At 33.8% G+C, this 18,533-nt stretch overlaps 2 protein-coding genes across 3 annotated transcripts; one reads left to right on the plus strand and one right to left on the minus strand.

Annotated features, from left to right (window-relative positions):
* The first annotated feature begins 3,270 nt into the window (after positions 1 to 3,270).
* On the plus strand, positions 3,271 to 7,375 carry LOC112702846 (uncharacterized). 2 transcript variants are annotated; one of them, XM_025754040.3, is made up of 7 exons: positions 3,271 to 3,842; positions 4,166 to 4,443; positions 5,019 to 5,330; positions 5,432 to 5,746; positions 5,975 to 6,415; positions 6,504 to 6,749; positions 6,837 to 7,375. In XM_025754040.3, exons 1-7 carry the CDS (start codon positions 3,629 to 3,631, stop codon positions 7,125 to 7,127), a joined length of 2,097 nt encoding a protein of 698 aa, XP_025609825.1. In that variant the 5' UTR covers positions 3,271 to 3,628; the 3' UTR covers positions 7,128 to 7,375. The 2 variants fall into 2 exon arrangements, with proteins under 2 accessions (XP_025609825.1, XP_025609826.1); XM_025754041.3 differs by having other exon boundaries at positions 5,444 to 5,746.
* A 4,376-nt stretch (positions 7,376 to 11,751) lies between these two features.
* On the minus strand, positions 11,752 to 16,224 carry LOC112701307 (pentatricopeptide repeat-containing protein At3g49740-like). Its single transcript, XM_029287946.2, has 2 exons — positions 15,835 to 16,224; positions 11,752 to 14,738 (listed from the first exon to the last, which is right to left on the minus strand). The coding sequence occupies exon 2, from the start codon at positions 14,156 to 14,158 to the stop codon at positions 11,948 to 11,950; it is 2,211 nt and encodes a 736-aa protein (XP_029143779.1). The 5' UTR covers positions 14,159 to 14,738; positions 15,835 to 16,224; the 3' UTR covers positions 11,752 to 11,947.
* Between the last annotated feature and the right edge of the window lie 2,309 nt (positions 16,225 to 18,533).

The following is an 18,533-nucleotide window of genomic DNA, read 5'->3' on the forward strand; positions in this document are numbered from 1 at the left end:
AGATAATTAATAATGTGAAATTTTAGATGATTAACTTCTTTTATTTTCAATTTTTTTAGCATTATTAATATTTTGGTGGTAGCACTTCTATTTTTTTCCGTTGGATTTGTGCAACAATGAAAAAAGAGAAGAGGAATGTGGGGTTAGAGGTGTTATGAAGAGTGCGACAAAAGTAAGAATAAAAGGAAGGAGAGTGCTTTGAAGGTTTTTAAGGAGAGCGAGTCAAGAGGTTTGGTCACTCTACATGTAAGATACTTGATATTTGACATGTAAATTATGAGCGCTTGTGGTGCGGTTTAGTTTGGTTTTTGAGAGAAAAATTATCCGATCCAATCGTCTAATTAAACTGCGATTCGGTTTGGTTCGATTTTTTCATCGAAGTCATCCGAACCAAACTAAACCAATTAAAATCGTTTTGATTTAGTTCGATTTGTTCGGATTTTTCAATCAATTCAAAAAATACTACCGTACCATTTCACAAAGTCATAACATTGAAATTGACAAATATAAATACACAATAACTAACAAAGTCTTGGTCTAATAAAATTTAACGACAAAAAAAAATTAAATACGACAATTAAAAAAGTTTAAAAGTTCAACAGTCAACACAACTGAAAATAAAAATAAATTTTCATTAAAAGATAGCAAAGTTATGGTGTCTTCTCCAACAAAATATCTAAACTTCTTAACACAAACCAACCTAAAATAAAAAAGTAGTTACATAATAAGAACAACAATAATAATAATAATAATAATATAACACTAGTAGAAAAACATTCTAATCTAGTTATACATTTAATAATAAAGATAACAATTCATACCATAACAAGATATACTCAATCAGACTCAATACCAGAATCTTCTTCATTAGGATCAGGAGTGGGTGCAACTTCTACAAAATATATATAAGAAGAAACAATCATAACAAATTATATATATAAATAAAAATTAGATTAAAATAAAGAAAATTATAAGTCGAAACTTAACCATACCTAATTCCAACTTTTCAAATTCCTCGATGAGCTCCTTAAGAACAAGTTTTGGAGAATTTTGGAGCCAATTTTGTATACAAATTAACGCTTCAGCTGTCATCGGAATTAGAGAACTCCTATAACTATTCAACACCCTTCCTCCAGTATTAAATGCCGATTTTGTAGCAACTGTGGAAACTGGCATGACTAAAACGTCTCTTGCAATCTATCCAAGAATTGGATATTTAGTGGAATTCACTTTCCACCAATTTAGAATGTCAAATTGCATGCCATTCTTCTCTAAGGCCTCCATAAGATATAACTCCACTTCATTCTTGTTAACGCTCTCATTGAATTGCATTTCTTTCTCAAATTCCATAGCCAAAGAAGTTTCATGTGCCTCAAGTTCTTGTGTGCCAATTTCAGGAAGATCTTGATGAGTAGATTTTTTATAGTTACCAATCCCACCAAACAACCTATAGCTATCAAACACCTTGAAAAGAATCTCTTTGACCTTTGAAGTCAAGAATTCAGCATCTTTTTCATACAACTTCTCAAAACTCCACTTAATCAACTGAAGCTGATATCTAGGATCAAGAACTACTGCAATGAAAATCATCATGTTTGTGTTTTTTATATTTCTCCAATACTTATCATACTTAGATTTTATTTTCTTAGTCATGCTTAAAAGTACCGGATCTAAACTTTTCATCCAATGTTTAAGTGTAGACAATATTTTACAAAAGTCATTAAAATGTTGAGAAGATGTCACAAATGTTGAACCAAAAACTTTGTTGGTTACATCATAAAAATATTTTTAAAAACTTGACAAAATGCCTTGCGTTCTCCGAATCCTCAAACTTAGGGATCCCACCAGCCATCATACATTTAAAAGAACCAATTTGTGTATTCTTAATTTATGTAATCGAACCATTTAATTACTGTTCTTTTACTCGGATTAGGGTTGTTCACGATTTGGTTAATCCAAAAACCAAAAATATAATTTGCTTAATTAACCAAATTGATTTTATGTGATAAAATTGGTTATTAACTAGTTAAAAAATTTAAAATTCGATTTTTAACCGGTTTAAAATAAAAATCAATTTTTAAAAATAACTAATTAAAAAAACTAATATTTTACATAAAATTTTTTTATAAAAAAAACTGATTTTTAAAAAAATAAAAAATAAAAATCGATTTTTACAAAAAAAAACCAATTAACTAATTTGAATACAAAAATTACATAAAATTTAATTTTAATTTTAGTTAATCAATTAAAAATTAATTTTTAAAATTTAATTTTGATTAATTATTTTTTAATAATATAATATAATTTTTAAAAATTTTTTTAAAAAAGGAGTTCAACACAACAAGTGAAGCATAGAGGACAATACCATAAAAACACTAACTAATGAAAAAAAAAAACAAACCAACAAAGCAATTATAGTGTCCCCTCTGTTATCTCTGGCATTGCCATAAATAACAGAAGGAATCTGCACCTAATCACTCCTTATAGCTCAGAAAGGTCATGTTAATAATCTCCTCAACTCCTTTTTCTTTATTCTGAAAAATTCGCTGGTTTCGCTCCAACTATATGTTCCAAATTATCGCACAAAAGCACACTATCCATCTCTTACACTCCTCTTTTCTATGTGAGATCTCAGTCCAACTTTAGAAGTGCTCATTTATCGTACCCGGATAAATTCATTGCAAACCAACATATAAGATCCAAACACACCAAACCTGTCAAGAAAAAGTACAGCCAAGAAACAAATGGTGGTCACATTCAATACCATTGTTACATAAAATACACAAAGCATCTTTTTAATGAATAACTTCAAACTGACTCAGTCTTTTCTTCCTACTGATCTTGTCAGTAAGAACAAACTAAACAAATAGCTCCACTTTAAATGAGCCCGATCTTTTCAAATAATCCTAGTAAAACTGTAGCTTGATATATTTTCTGATTAACCATAATTTAATTATTTTAATACAATCATCACAGTTCGATAAATCTTCCAACACCCCAAAGGCCCAAATAACATTGCTATACAGCAATCCTACCTCCATGTCAAAATTAAAAAAGTGGCGTAATACTTGGTAAGAAATTCATTACCGAGTGCCCCATCCGCGTTTTAAAAAAAAAAAAAAAAAACTGAAATCCTTAACACGCGTCGGACACGTCACCTTCCTGTTTCGGCTTTCAGCTGCGCGCTAATGGCATTGTGGCAATTATTTCCAAAACCAAGGTCCAAAGCAGCACACAATAGTATAAACGAGGATTTTTTTTTGGGTAAATAAAACGAGGAATTTTTATTTTAACGCGCTTCACTTCTCACTTCTCAGTTCTTCCTCAAACGAAAATCCAAATAGTACAAATACTGCACCAACCCTTCTCTCATCTCTGATATTTTTCTTTATTTTTTATATATATATTTTCTCTTTCGATCACTGTCTTCTAGAAAAAAAAAAATACTAAAATTCTCAGAATCCTCTCTGATTCCAGTTCAGCTTCACTTAGTAGAAACCAATCAAAAGATCATCGTGAAATTTTTTTCTTGTTACTTTTTTTCTTCCTTTGGTTGTCACGAACGGTGCCGTTTTATATATACATAAAATAGAGACACCGTCGTTTTGACACAAACGGTGGTTTTGTTATGGGTGCGGTGGAGGTGTTTCAACAGCAGCCGCTGGTGGTGGACGCTGCTCCGGTTTTGTCGCTGAACTCGCTGCCGTTGGGGTTCCGTTTCCGACCGACAGACGAGGAGCTCGTTGACTTTTACTTGCGGCAGAAGATCAACGGCAATGGTGATGAGGTTTGGGTCATTCGAGAAATCGATGTTTGCAAATGGGAACCTTGGGATTTGCCTGGTACAATTCTCAATTCTCTGTTTTTTCAGGTTTCTATTGTAGTTTAATTCTTTGATTTTGCAGTGGAAAGGAGATTTTAAAGTTTTCTTGGTTTATGCTGTTGCAATTGTTTAACTGACTTAGTTTGACTTCATAATTCTAATTATGTGATTCATCTTAAAATATGACAAGCTGAATTTTCTAATTATGCTCTTGAATGAAATTATAGAACTATGTTAGAATAATTTGAGTGAAATTGCAAGAGTTAATTTGGATGGCCATGCTATTTGCTCATTGTTTGTTCCTTTTGGTGGGGGTGTGGACTGTGGGATTTGTGTTTCTAGATTTGTCAGTGGTACGGAACAAGGATCCGGAGTGGTTCTTCTTCTGTCCACAGGACAGGAAGTATCCAAATGGACACCGGCTGAACCGAGCAACAAGTCATGGATATTGGAAGGCGACTGGCAAGGATCGGAAGATTAAGTCCGGCTCGACCGTGATTGGAATGAAGAAGACTCTTGTATTCTACACTGGCCGTGCTCCCAAAGGGAAGAGGACCAATTGGGTGATGCATGAGTACAGGCCTACCCTGCAGGAGCTTGATGGTACCAATCCTGGACAGGTATAGTCTTATCTTTGGTTTCTATTGTTCTGTGTATAGCTTTCGATCCGTCTTTATTATTATAGGGATGGCAGACATTGAATTGTCATTAACTCAAATCAATATGACTTCTCCACTAAATTCAAGTGTATGAAATGTGTGGGTCTTAAATTATATGATTGCCATATTTGATGAATATTGTGTTAAGTTTGTGCTTCTTCCAATTTGGTTCATAAAAATGATCATTTTTCATATTTGTGTTGATTTAATAAAGGAAAATATATTCAATTATTATTTCATCATTTATTTGTTTCTTCACTTACTTGGTGGTTGCTAGCTTGTTACTTCTTGAGTTCTTGTAATAACTTCTCATAATAATTCTGCACCTGATTATTGTGGTTCTAAATTTTCTTGGTGATCTTTTATTTCTCTAGTTCAATTTCTAAGGTGCAACCTGCAATTGTTCACAGCCTACAGGTGTATGTAGGGATTAGCATTAAGCTACTGCAAATTATGACTAGCTCAGATGTTATATGAACTCATGAAGATAAGATATATTGCTAACTTTTCAATTTGGTTGATTTGACGTTTACCAGAATCCATATGTCCTTTGTCGATTATTTAAGAAACAAGATGAGAGTCTTGAAGGTTCAAACGGTGAAGAAATGGAGCGAACTACTTCAACTAATTTAACTGCCAATTACTCTCCAGAAGAAATACAATCAGATCCAGCTGTTAAATCGGTTTCTTCTTCACAGGCTACAGAAGATGACAAGAAACTAGCAGTTATCCCTTTGACCCCTGAAGAAGCAATTTCCAATGTTATAACCCCGGTCGGTTGCCAAAGCGATGGATGTGATGCTTATGATGCACAAAATCAAATCGCAGCAGGAGATCCATCTAAGGAGGTTTGATGAGCAAACTAATTTTTTGCACCCCATTTAGTTGATTTGCAGACTTTGTGTATGTTCAGTTATTAACCATAATTTGTTGACTAATGTAACTTTAGGAGGACTTACAGGTGAACATGGACATATTTTATGACCCGAGTGAGCTATTTGACGATAAATTATTCTCCCCACTTCACAAGCATATTCCAGAAGAACTTTTTCATCAATCAAACAATGAAGCCAATGGACATTTTGGGTTGCAACATCAGTGTGGAACAAATGAGATCAGTATTTCTGACTTCTTTGACTCTGTTATTAATTGGGATGAGATCTCTGGTGACAATTCCAGTGGCCAAACGCCAAACTCTGCTTGGTTTGATGTTCAGCACAATGAATCATGGGGAAACTCAAATGTGGATATGGTCCATGCCAGGGTGAGTGAGTGTTAACCCTGTTTATCTTTTGGTCAGTTGAGGTTTTGCCACCCAACCAACATGTTACCTTTGAACTTGGAAGCACATGCTGGTGCTTAAGCCTTTTGTTAATTAATTTTTTTATTTCCCTCTAAATTGACGCAAATTATATGTGATATTATATTTGATTTTCTTTGGCATGGTTTGCTTATGTCGCTATATAATTTTAGCTGCTGTTATTTACCGCAGCCCCTACAAGTAGGGGGTGCAGATTATCCAGGGGATGCAACCGAGGGAAAGCTCCCTTTGTTGAAAACTAGAGAATTCAATCCCAACACCTCTTATGACAATGCGATCAGCAACAACATGGGATTATTTCAGGACCATTCCCAGATGGCTTTTTCATCTGATGTTAATATGCTCCAAGGTTACCTTGCAACCAACAATTATGAGCAACCGACAAACTTCAATATGGCTATGGCTAATAGTGACAACACTGGAATTAGGATAAGGTCTCGGCCACCAGGTTATGAAGGGCCAAATGCAAACTCCAATATGCAACCACAAGGTACTGCACCTAGGAGAATACGGTTGGCACGAGCTCTTGCACCTCAACACACGTCCAATGAGGCGGCAAAAGATTCGAGTTACGAGTCAAAAGATCGAAATTCACAACTAACCACTGCCAGGGTAAGCAGTCTTTTTGAATAACAACCTGTGTATCCAACTTGAGAGATGTCACTGCGTGTGGCGTAAGATTTTGTTGGTTCTTTTGCAGGAGATGGAAACTTCCAAAGACCTTGCAGCTGGTGAGAGTGTTACTGTTACTAGTGATGTGGAGGAACAGGAGACATCACCAGTTGAAAATAAGGAATTTGAAGACTTCAACACAGTCCAGCAGAGCACATCATCAGCTTCCTCGAATCTTTCCACATGCTCTTCTGATTCTGAAGTTTCTTATGAGGCAGAAAAAGAATCCGGTTGGACATCAGAAGACCATAGTCCAAAACCAGCTGCCGCGGGGGTAAGAAGTCTGTTTGATTTACTTGTGTATATACTCTTAGATGTTGCTGCATATTCATTAAGATTTTTGCTGGTTCTTCTTTTGCAGGCCAGTAAAGCTTCCGAAGACCAAGTTCCCAGCGAGTGCATCAATGATATCACTGATGATGTGGATGAATCCAGGATACCAAACGCTTATACTCTAGAGGTCTCAAAGGAGGAATCCTTCTCGGACTCAGAGTCGAAAGACTCTCTATTGCGTAGAAAGGTGTGTTACCCATCGAAGTCTTCCTCAAATCTAGCCAAGTGGTATTCGGTTATTGCAATCTCAGCCACTTTGGTGGTGTTACTAGCATTCCTTGTTAATACATGGGGATATGGATATTACCTTAAAGTTTAACTGCATAGTAGGATATGTATCATTGCATAGAGCATATTTTGCCTCCATTGCGTTTTTGGGCTTAGTTAAGGAGGCAAGTATGTAAGGGTTGACTTTGTAGCTTTATTTGAATATAATCTGTATGTGCATATGTTATATATAGCAGAATATGCCTAATCTGCTACTAGCTTGTACTATATGTGGAGTTGTAAACTCATGTTTATAAGTTAGATTCAGAATTTCAGGGTTTCCAACTTTTTGGAATTTAATTTTGATTGCCCGTGGTGACCACCATTGGAGAATATGCCTGCCTAGCCAAGACCCAAGAGTGTATTTTTAGTAAAGAAAAGTTTAGGCAGATTCGGCTGTTTGATTCATTCATTTATTTATTCTATTTTTTGTTCTGTTGGTTTAAAGGTAAGCTTTTAGTTAAGAAGCTAAAAGATATAGAACATTGAAAATCTGGGGGAAAAAAGATAATGTATATATAAGAAATCAATCATTTTACATAGAATATATTTTAATGTATTAAAATATAAAATATATATTAAAAATAAATTAAATGATATATTTAATTATTTATGCTAATTTTGTGACTGATTTTTTAATATTTACGTACATCTTAAAAGGAAATGCAATTAACTCCTGAACTTGGTTTCATATGTAGAATACATCTTAAATATTTTAAGATATTTAATTCAATATTGCTAAATTGTCTAACAATGCATAAAGTTCTGTTAGCATTTTATACACTAATTTTATTATTTTAAATAACTATGCTACACATATTGGGGATGAAGGCCAATTAGCATAGCGTTACTGGAAATTCCAAGGCCCACCAGCTGACCAGCCACCAGCAAGTATGGCAGCTATTTTTTTTTTTTTTACTTATTTTTAAATATATTATAATTTATACTAAAAATGTCTTGTTATTAATTATGAAATGACTAAAATAACCATTTGAAAAATTTTACAAAAAAAAGCAAATTTCTTTTAATTTTTCACAAAAAAATATTTTAAATATTTTATTTAAATATAAAAATAGTTTTTAAGTTAATTTTTAATAGATTAAAATAATCTTTAAAATTAATTTTGTTTAATTATTTTATGAGTTAGAAATTGAGTTTTAGTCTTTTCAAAATTAACTATAAAGGCAATTTAGTCTTTTAAAAAAGAAATTCAATTTTTTTCTAATTTAATTGAATAACCTTAATATTAAAAGTACATTATAGTGTTTTATTTTCAAATTAATTCTAAATGATATAATTTAGTCATTTTCAAATAAATATACTTTTCAAATTTCTAAGAAATTAAAAACCTCAATCTTCAAAAACTGATATTTTAGTCTTTTAAAATGAAATTTAATTTTTTGCTTTCTAATGAAATTTAATTTTTTGCTTTATAATTCAATTAAATAACCTTAATTTTAAAAAGACATTTTAGTCTTTAAAACTAATCCGAAGCGGGTTAAATTTTAGCCTTTCAAAGTGAAATTCAAATTTCTAATTTTCTAATTCATTTAAACAGCATTAGTTCTAAAAGAATATTTTAGTCTTTTATAACTAATCTTAATAGGAGGTATTTTAGTCTTTTTATAATTAATCCTAAAAAACTATTTTTATCTTTTTAAAATCAACAAAAGGATTATTTGTCTTTTTATAATCAAATTCTAATTTCTTATACAATTTAATAACTTGAATTCTAAAAAGGTTATATTAGTCTTTTAAAAAAATTCAAATTTATTTATAATACAAGCAAAGTTAATCCAAAAGGGTTATTCTAGTATTTATAAAATTAATCCTTAAAGGAGATTTTTAGTCATTTCAAATTTAATGTTTAATGGGTATTTTAGCAAAGAACTAACCAAAAAGTTATTTTAGTCATTTTAGAATTAAATTTTGGATTTATAATATAATTAATCAAAATGAATTTTAAAAATTAATTTAGTCTTTTAATAATTAAATAAAAAGAGTTTTTGTGAAATTATTAAAAAATATCTTTTTTGTATAATTAGTTAAGTAGTAATATACATTTGAATAAATAAAATATTAATATTAATATGATAATTTGATATATATATATATTTTTGACATAGATTCAAACTCACATATACCACACAACTCTCACACTGTACATATCCTAAGCTAAACCTAGTCTCAAGCTAGGTGCAACATATTAAGAAGGATTAAAATTCTTTAAAGTGAGAAAGCTAATAAATTAATAAAATGAGGAATTAATCACTCTTAAATTAAGATAGTAGATATATATTTGATAGAAATGATAAAATTAATATTAATCTTTTACTTTATTATTTTACTAATTTTTTTCATTTTAAGAAATCTAAATTCTATTAAGAAATATCATAATCTTGCCACTTCAAATAAAATCTCAATTGCATAGATAGTATAATTTCATATTGTGTCCTTTTACTCATCTATCGTAAGCAATTAGGCATAGCCGTGGCCTGTGTGAGCTTGACTGGAATGGCACCACCGACAGGCCCACTAGCGTCCACAAAAAATAAAATCAACATTTCTTGTGTCATTTATTGTTTTTGTTGTTAGGGGAAAAACAAAAAAACTTAAGAACCGTACTTGGAACAGTGATGTTCCAGTGAAGCACACGTCCCCTTCAGTACCAAATCTGACAATCCTCATAGATGAAGAAATTGATTTCATTAGTCACAAGAAAAGTAACCACAGACAAACTCTTAGGTTACTAAGGTTAGATTGAACATGAACAATAAACAGTTCCGATGTACCAATCATCCGTCAAAGACAAAGTGAGTAATTGTTTCTTGGTAGGTACTTGCAGTGATATTCTATTCCAAATTAGTAAATTACATAGGATACCTTCTAAATGCATTTAATTTGTAGTCTAAATATTTAAGGAATCTTTTATTAGTCACCATACATAAGGTCATAGTCATACTAAATCATGTACCAAAAACTTAAGAACTAATCCATTGCAAAGGCATCTAAAAAATTGTGATAGCAATAACATTTAATTTAAATTTGGGCATTTCTATGCTGTCTATAGATCTTTTTTGTCTAAATATGAGTTTTGAGAGATGTATTTATTATGTAGCCTACTTTTTAATAAAGTTGAAGTATGTGTAATTTATAGACACCATAGAGTGCACCGTTAAACTTAACCTTTCTAAGAACAATAATATTTTGGAGAACAGTTATTGACCGGAGAAAATGAGAAATCTGCATGAAAACACACATTCAGTAGGAAAAATAAAACTCAACGAGTGTCTTAGAAACCAGAATTCTGAGTCTCAATACAGTTTTACATAACAAAAAAGCTCAAAACCCTCAACAAAACACTTGACTTGTATAGTTATATCCTCAATACCCCATTTCCTATCCTCTAGTATAAATAATAAGACACACAAACTCTTGCTCAATATTTGTAGTGACAGAATATGTTACCTCAACCAAAAACATTTTTTTGAAAGAAAAAAAAGTGTGTACATGAAAACAGTGCATGATCAAATAGGACAGAAGATGTAGATTCAATGCAAAACAACCCACCGAAAATTACTTACCCAAGTAACTGAAGCTTTGAAACACAACACATTGTCAAAAAAACCAAGGGAAAAAACGATTAAAAAAACCCTTGCATGATAGCAATGAATGTTCAAGTAAGACAGCACAATTAGCTGAAATGGAGAATAACCCCACCAAAAAAAATCACTTAACCAAGTTTTTGAAATATAGAACGCATTTATATCTGTAAAAAAACAATTATTTCAACTTGTAGAATATTGAATGTTGAAAGCCATTGATGCAATGTTCATAGAATCACAATGAATCAAACTATTTTAACACATAGTAAGCTACCAAGACATGGTTTTCTCAAAGAGGATAACTTCACCGAGATACTAAAAAGCTCCAGGAGTGGTGAAGAGGAGCTCCTTGAGAGCCCGCCAGTTAGTTTCAACTTTCTCAACATTGATGCTGGATAAACAGTTGACTCATCAGCAGCAAAAATACCCTTTCTAGGGGGTGCCAAATTTGCATTGGCAAAGAAAAATTCTTAAGAAAAAATTATACATATGATATGGTTTTGTTATATTTGATGCAAAGTTCTGATTCAATCAAAAACAAAAGGAAGGAAAAATTGCACTTCTTATTCAAATTGTGTTGGCTTTTGTTTTTTGGTTTGGTTAAATCAAAGGAACAAGGTTTTTTTTTTTTTTTTTCAAAAAAAATTTTCCGAATCAAATCAGAAATCTGAAATCTTTTCGCAATCAGACACCAATTAATAATCACAAATTTGCAAAGAAAAATTCATTGTGCTTGTTGCCAATTGCAATGCTCAGTTAAGACAATGCATTTTCTTTTCCACCCTTAATCTGCCATTGAAATGAAGTAGTTGACTTATTTTTCTTAAGCTCCAACTATTCAACAGAGTAAATGTAACAGTCATCTACCTTCCTAATCCATGGTTAACTTATTTATCTACTGAAGTTTTGTTTCATTGAAAATTTCATGCATTTAAAGATAATGGCATATATCCTCATAAATTTGACGATTAATCTTAGTGGTATAATCTTATCAAATTGTTAACAAACAAGAAGTGTTAGCAATGCTAGTGACCCACACACACGTTCATTTCATTGCATTGCACTCATTAATTTGACTCCTAATGGAATTCTGTTATATTGACTTCTATCTTAAACAAGTTGAAGTTTTTTTTTTTTTTGCTTGAATATGTTGTGTATCACATCATTCTCTGCGCTTTAAGTCTATTCAAAATTGAACTCTGTATAAGAACTCTTCATCATGTTCATGCTTCTATACATATGAATTACGAGACCTAAGATTAACTACTTAGGCTCTGATCCAACTGCAACCAGGTTGCTTTGTGTTCCCAAATGCTCTCATCACATCCCTCAGACGAGCTGCTTCTTCCCACTGCCCTGCAGCGGCATAGATATTCGACAAAAGCACGCTGACTGATGGATTGTTATGATCTCTTTCCAGGAGAAGTTTAGCAATTCTTCTTCCCAGTCTTAGATTACCATGTGCGGCACATGCACTGAACAAAGACCAGCATAAATCAGAATGCGCTCCAAAGTAACCACCTTCAATCACTCTTTCTGCCTCATCAAGGTATCCGCTGCGACCCAACAGATCAACTATGCAAGAAAAATGATCCACGCTTGGCAAAAACCCATAAATTTTCACCATCTTATAAAAAATATGGGTACCTTCTTCTACCAAACCTGCATGGCTGCAAGCTGAAAGAACTGCAGTGAAGGTAGCATGATCCGGTTTGATACCGGGTAAGGTTTGCATTGACTCAAAACAGCCCACAGCTTCTTCGCCTAGCCCGTGTTGCCCATAAGCAGATATGAGAGCATTCCAAGAGATCGTATCTCTTTCAATCATTGCATTGAAAACTCCCAAAGACATGCCTAAGGATCCACATTTGGCATACAATGTCACCAAAGCATTGCCTAAAGAAACTTCTGAAGAAAATCCATGGCGTAGTATGTAACAGTGGATCTGTTTCCCATGAGTCATGGCTGAAATGCTAGAACAAATGCTCAAAGCAAGACTAAGGGTATACGCATTTGGCTTGAGATATGTGTCAAGTAATGCCGAGAACTGCTCGAACCCTTGCAAAAGGTATCCATTTATTGCTAATCCAGATATGATGCTGTTCCAAGATATCAAATTTTTGTAGGGAAGATCAGAGAAAATTAGAAAGGCACATTTTATGTTTCCATGTCTGCTATATGCTGAAATAAGTGCATTCAAAACTTCAACTTTCATAAGCCCATTTTTCAACAAGAGGGAATGGATCATCTCCACAGTGTGTGAAGTGTCTGAAGCAGCTAGCACACTTCCGTAAGTAAATTCATCTGGTTCAGTTGTAGCTCTCCTCATTTTCAAATAGGTCATGATTGCTGCTTTGCTAATGTCGTCTTGAGCATAGCTTGAAATCATTATGTTCCATGAAACAAGATCCCTTTCATTCATACTCTCAAAAATATTCTCAACTTCATTTAAATTCCTGAAGCCGGAATACATGGTCATTGTTGCATTATTCACAGCTGTAAAATCAATAAAACCCATTTTGATAGCTAATGCTTGTGCTTGACATCCAAATCCAAAAGGCAAAGAAGAGCTCATGACACTCACAAATGTAAGCTCAGTCGGACGAAGACAAGCCTGTAGCATGTCCTTGAACGTTAAGAATGCATCTTCATTTCTCTCCATGTTTACAAGACCGTCAATCATTGAATTATAAGTAATATGATCACGCAAAGCAGCTCCTGCTTCCTCAAACACCTCATAGGCATCCGCAACGCGTTCACAGTTAAAATACATGGTGATTAGAGAATTGATGACAGAAGTCCTAGCCAAGAAACCACTCTTGACAACTTCCGAATGCACATGTCTACCATAATCCAAAAGCTCCACATTTTTGCATAAACTCAACATGCTCGCAAAGGTGTAACCATCAGGCCTAATACCAATCCTGTGCATATCTTTGAACAAGCTGATAGCAAAATCTTCGTGCCCATTATCATCTGTGCACCCAGTAATGATGGCATTCCAAGTTGCCACATTGTTCCTATTGGGCATTTGATCAAACACTTGAAGAGCATAATCAACATGGTCAAGCCTAGTACATGCAGATAACAGTGTAGTCCATGAATACACATCTGGAAATTGGATTTCTTCAAAGACACACATAACAGAATGAAGATCATGGACCTTGGAATACAGAGAAAGCAAGGAATTTGAAACATGGGAATGGGACTTGAGGCCTGTTTGGATGGCATGGGTGTGAAGTTGGTTGCCGAAGGTGAGATTTTGAGAGTTTGCTGAGGTAGTTATTGCTGTGGAGAGTGTGTAATTGTCTGGTCTGAGGGATTGTGATGAGTGAATTTTGGTGAAGAGTTTGAATGATTCTGTGTATTGGTTTGAGCGTGTGAATTCTGCAAGAATGCGGTTGAGCCTGAAAATGTTAAGGGGTTGGTCCTTAGAAAATGTGTGAATGAAAATTTGTTGGGAAAACCAAGGCTTCATGTGGCATATTGATGTATGAGAATGAGATATTATATGTTATCTTGAGAAGCAGAGGCGAAGCTCGATGGCAGAATGAAGTGGAGGGGCTGTGACTGTGCATGTGCATGTGAGAAGAAGGTATAGTGGTCGAGGGTCCTCAAGGGAAATTGGGAAAGTCTATGATATAGTTGTCAAAACCGACTCGGTAATCGAACCAGTCACAAGGTTCTGAAAACCGGACCGGTCATTGAACCGCACTAATTACTAGTTTATTAGTTTATTGATTCAACCGGTTCAACTGTGGTTTAACCGAAAAAAACCGTTTTATAATAAACACCTGATTCTATAAAAATTCAATGAATAAAACAACTAGTTCTAAACACTCTTCCACTGCATTTTTTTACTTCAAAAGGGAATCAGAAACAACTAGTTCTATGAATAAACAAACTCTATGATATGCAATGCCAAAAATAGGCCAATGATGAAATAATAAAGGGTTTCTCTCTTCAATTCCATGTTCAAGCTTGTAGCAGACCAGAATCAACAGAGTAATACCGTTGAAATAGTCTTCCTTCTTAATTCTTATATACCTCAGAATTTCCTACAAAATGAAAATTGAACATAACATACAGCCTTAAAACAAAAACAACACTCAGAAATCAATCATCTCTTCCAAACACAGCCTTAAAACAAAACAGAACAACAACATTCATAGTATGAGCAATGATCACAAAAAATTGATTTCTGAAACAAAACAAAAACAGCAGAACAACATTCAAAGTTTGAGCATTGATTACAAAAAATTGATTTCTGAAACAAAACAAACACAGCAAAACCAGCAGAACAGCATTCAGAGTTTGAGCATTGATCACAAAATATCGATTTCTAAAACAAAACAAACAATCAACAAAACAATGAAAACATAATTTTTTTCCTTCAGAAGAAGAGAACAATGAAAAGTTGAAAACATGAAGCATATAATAAATCAATGATCACCAATATCCAGCAATAACCTCAAAGACAACAAAAATACACAACAACAATTTAGCAAATAAACAAGGACAAGACCTAAATAGAAAATCCAACAAATTAAATCGGAGCAACCTAACAATTTAGCAAATTAAAACAACAATAGCCCAACAATTTAGCAAATCATCAACTTAACAAGTTCAAGAACAGAAAATCACAACAAAAACAAAAAAAAATAAAAATAACAGAACAACAACACAAGAACAATTAGCAAATTAACAAGTTCACAATAACAGTTAAAATTTACCAGAAGAACACTAATGCAAGTGGAATCATCATGCTAATATATTTTCTGCAAAGATGCTATTTTTGCAGCTAAAATTTCATAATTACTAAGATCCAATTATTCTAATTTCACATGCAATCAACTTACTAAGTTTCTAAAGTCTAGAAATTATAAAACCAACCAGAAATATAGTTAAAGCATTTCATCAAACATGTTGAGTGCGGTAAAATTAAAACGAAATAAGAGAATTCAAAGCTTAATATCAATGTGATAGAGAAGAGAACATAACTATTGTATACTTTAATTCAGTCTATGACAAAAATCCAAACACTACCAAATCAAATAGCTACTTATTGTAATAGAAATCAGAAGTTGCAGAGTTTGAAGCAGGGTATTGGTGTTGTGTGAGTGTATTGTCTGGTGTCGGGTTTAGGGAACTCACGAGGGCAACAAAAGAGAGCAGTTCTACGGCTAGGTGGAGCGCGCGGGTTGGTCGCAGAGTTTGAAGCAGAGCAACGTGGCTTCCAGACGAACGCGAATGCGAACTCGAACGGTGAACGGCGAGTGAACGCGAACGGTGAACGCCGAAGAACGCGAACGAAGACGACGGCAAACAAACGGCGGCGGAAGCGAGGAAGCAGCTGCGATCGGTGACAGCGAACAGGGGTTGAAGAGTTGGAGCACGAGGGAAGCTAGATAGACGGACGGACGGCGAACTTTGAGTGCGACCGACGGCGGCAGTATGCCACTCCTTGCGGCGGTGGTGTAGGCTTACAGTGCTAGGGTTTTTTGGCTGAGTTTCTGTGATTTCCTTCTGAATGAAAGAAAGAAAGGGAGAAAGGGAGCAAGAAGCAAAGGAGCTTCCGTTGTGTAAACCGGCGGGTCCCGGTTCGGTCCGACCGGCCGGTTCAACGGTTTTTACCGGTTTTTAATCAATGGTTTTACATATCTGACCGGATCATTAATATTGCCGGTTTACGGTTGGATTGATCCGACCGACCAATTCGGTCTGGTTTTTCAGAACAATGATGGTGTTTCTAATGAATCTGATGAAGCCATCTTAAATTCTCATAAAAGAAAAAATATTCAATCAATTAAGTAACGAATAGTAAAACAAACCAGCATCATTACAACAACAATCAATAAAATTCATAATCAGCCAAACCAATTCAACAATAACAAAATTTCTGCATACTCAACACTTAAACCATATTTATAATTAGCATAACCCTTGCATATTCATATTCAAAAATCAATTTAACATTTCAATTCAACCACTGACATATTTATTTCTAATCAGCTCATAAACCAATCAACAATAAAATTCACAGCAATAACATCAATAAATCAACCTGGAAAAGAAATTAAATACTCACTTGTTGTTGCAGAGGCAGAAGGTGGACGATGAGCAACAGTTCAAGCAGCAACAACCACGAAAGATAGGCGGGGAAAGGTCGGAGGCATGGCGTGGCGAGACACAAGCACTCACCAACAATTTTCAAAAATTCATTTCTCCCAATCTACTTATCAATTAGTTCTAAAATTTTTATGGGACATTCATGACATACCAAGGTTTCACAAAAATTCAATATGCCATTGTTTTACAAGTTCACATACATAATTGAATATTCACTTTTCTGTATAATATCATAACAGAATCAAACACATAATAAACAATCAATCATCACAAGCATACATAGTTGCAAACATAATATTCTATCTACCCTATCGCTTACCTCGTTGGAGTTCACTCTTTGATCACCAACTTAGTTTAAGCTCTCTCTTTACTCCAAGCTTTGGCCAGCCCTTTATTCACTTTTCCTTGTTCTCCTAGCCTAACTTGATAATCTCCATAGAAGTTGGTGGCTGAAAGCTTGAGAGGAATCACACGGAATGATAAAGATTAGAAGAACTCCCTTCTCTTCCTCGCTTTGCTCTCTTTTTCGTCACTCACTTCCTCACACTTTCTAATTGCGTTTCGTTGCTCTTTCTTCCTCTCTTACTAAAGGCTCATAAATTGAACTCAAACAAGGCTATTTAAAGGCAATGAGTAGTGGATTAAGGGGCTGGTTTGGTGACATCAATGTAAGGAAGTGAACACCTGTTTGATTGCATGCTTCCTTCATTAATTATACAACTAATGAGTCATTACTCTTTAGTTAAATCATGGATGAGGTTCAGCCAGCAGTGAGATAAGGGAGAGAGAGTATAATTTTAATCATGGTTAAGTGGGTTAATCATGGTTTACTAGATAGGGAAAACTATTTTGGTTAAAAGAGAGAAAACCGATTCGGTTCAAGATCAACTAGATATTTCAGTTCTTTATTTTTCTTCTAGACAATCTTTCTAGTGGCTTCATGATTTGTGGTTGAAGATAGTTCCTTGATGTTATGGCCTAATTGCCAAAGAAAGAAGAACACAGTTTAATTATCAAATCGCAAGATTACCGTTCTAAAATCGTATCGGTTTAAACAACCGACAACAGAGAAATTGGTAACAAAGAGTATATGGCTCCAAATCAAATTTAGAATATTCTACTAAGATAAATTGTTAAGAATAGCTAGAGTAAAGTACTTAGAGATGAATTTTAACTCGTCATTGAAATTCATTGTTATCACACGATTTTTGACTTAGGACACGCTTTTATCTCCCACTATATATCTATTGTTTTCACTTATCTAATCTAAATCTGCGTTATAATATGTGATCAGGTGATTCTCAGATATTTATCGAATTCTCATCATAAAATTTCAGGGTGTTACAACATGCACCCCACCCTAGCGGGTTTGGTGCGAGTTGAGTATAAAAATATGTTATAGGTAGGTGTTGAACCAAGGACCTCTCACTTAGTGCAAAAGATCATAATCATTGTGCCAAGATCATCAATTAATAGTTTAGCACTTTTTTTATATAAATATCAATTCTATTTTAGTGATATATAGATACAACATTATATTAAAATATTTTATTTGTGTTTGTGTTATTAATTTAAGCAATGACTTTTATATAGAATCGTACATTTGATGGTTATGTTATTTATAGACTGTTGTTTGTACTGAATTTTTAATTTGCATGCTCATTACATTATAAAATAATATTGTGAAAACCCGCGGATAGGGTCGAATATCCACGAGTTGACTG

Source organism: Arachis hypogaea, chromosome 7 (genome assembly GCF_003086295.3).
Source record: "Arachis hypogaea cultivar Tifrunner chromosome 7, arahy.Tifrunner.gnm2.J5K5, whole genome shotgun sequence".
NCBI lineage: Eukaryota > Viridiplantae > Streptophyta > Magnoliopsida > Fabales > Fabaceae > Arachis > Arachis hypogaea.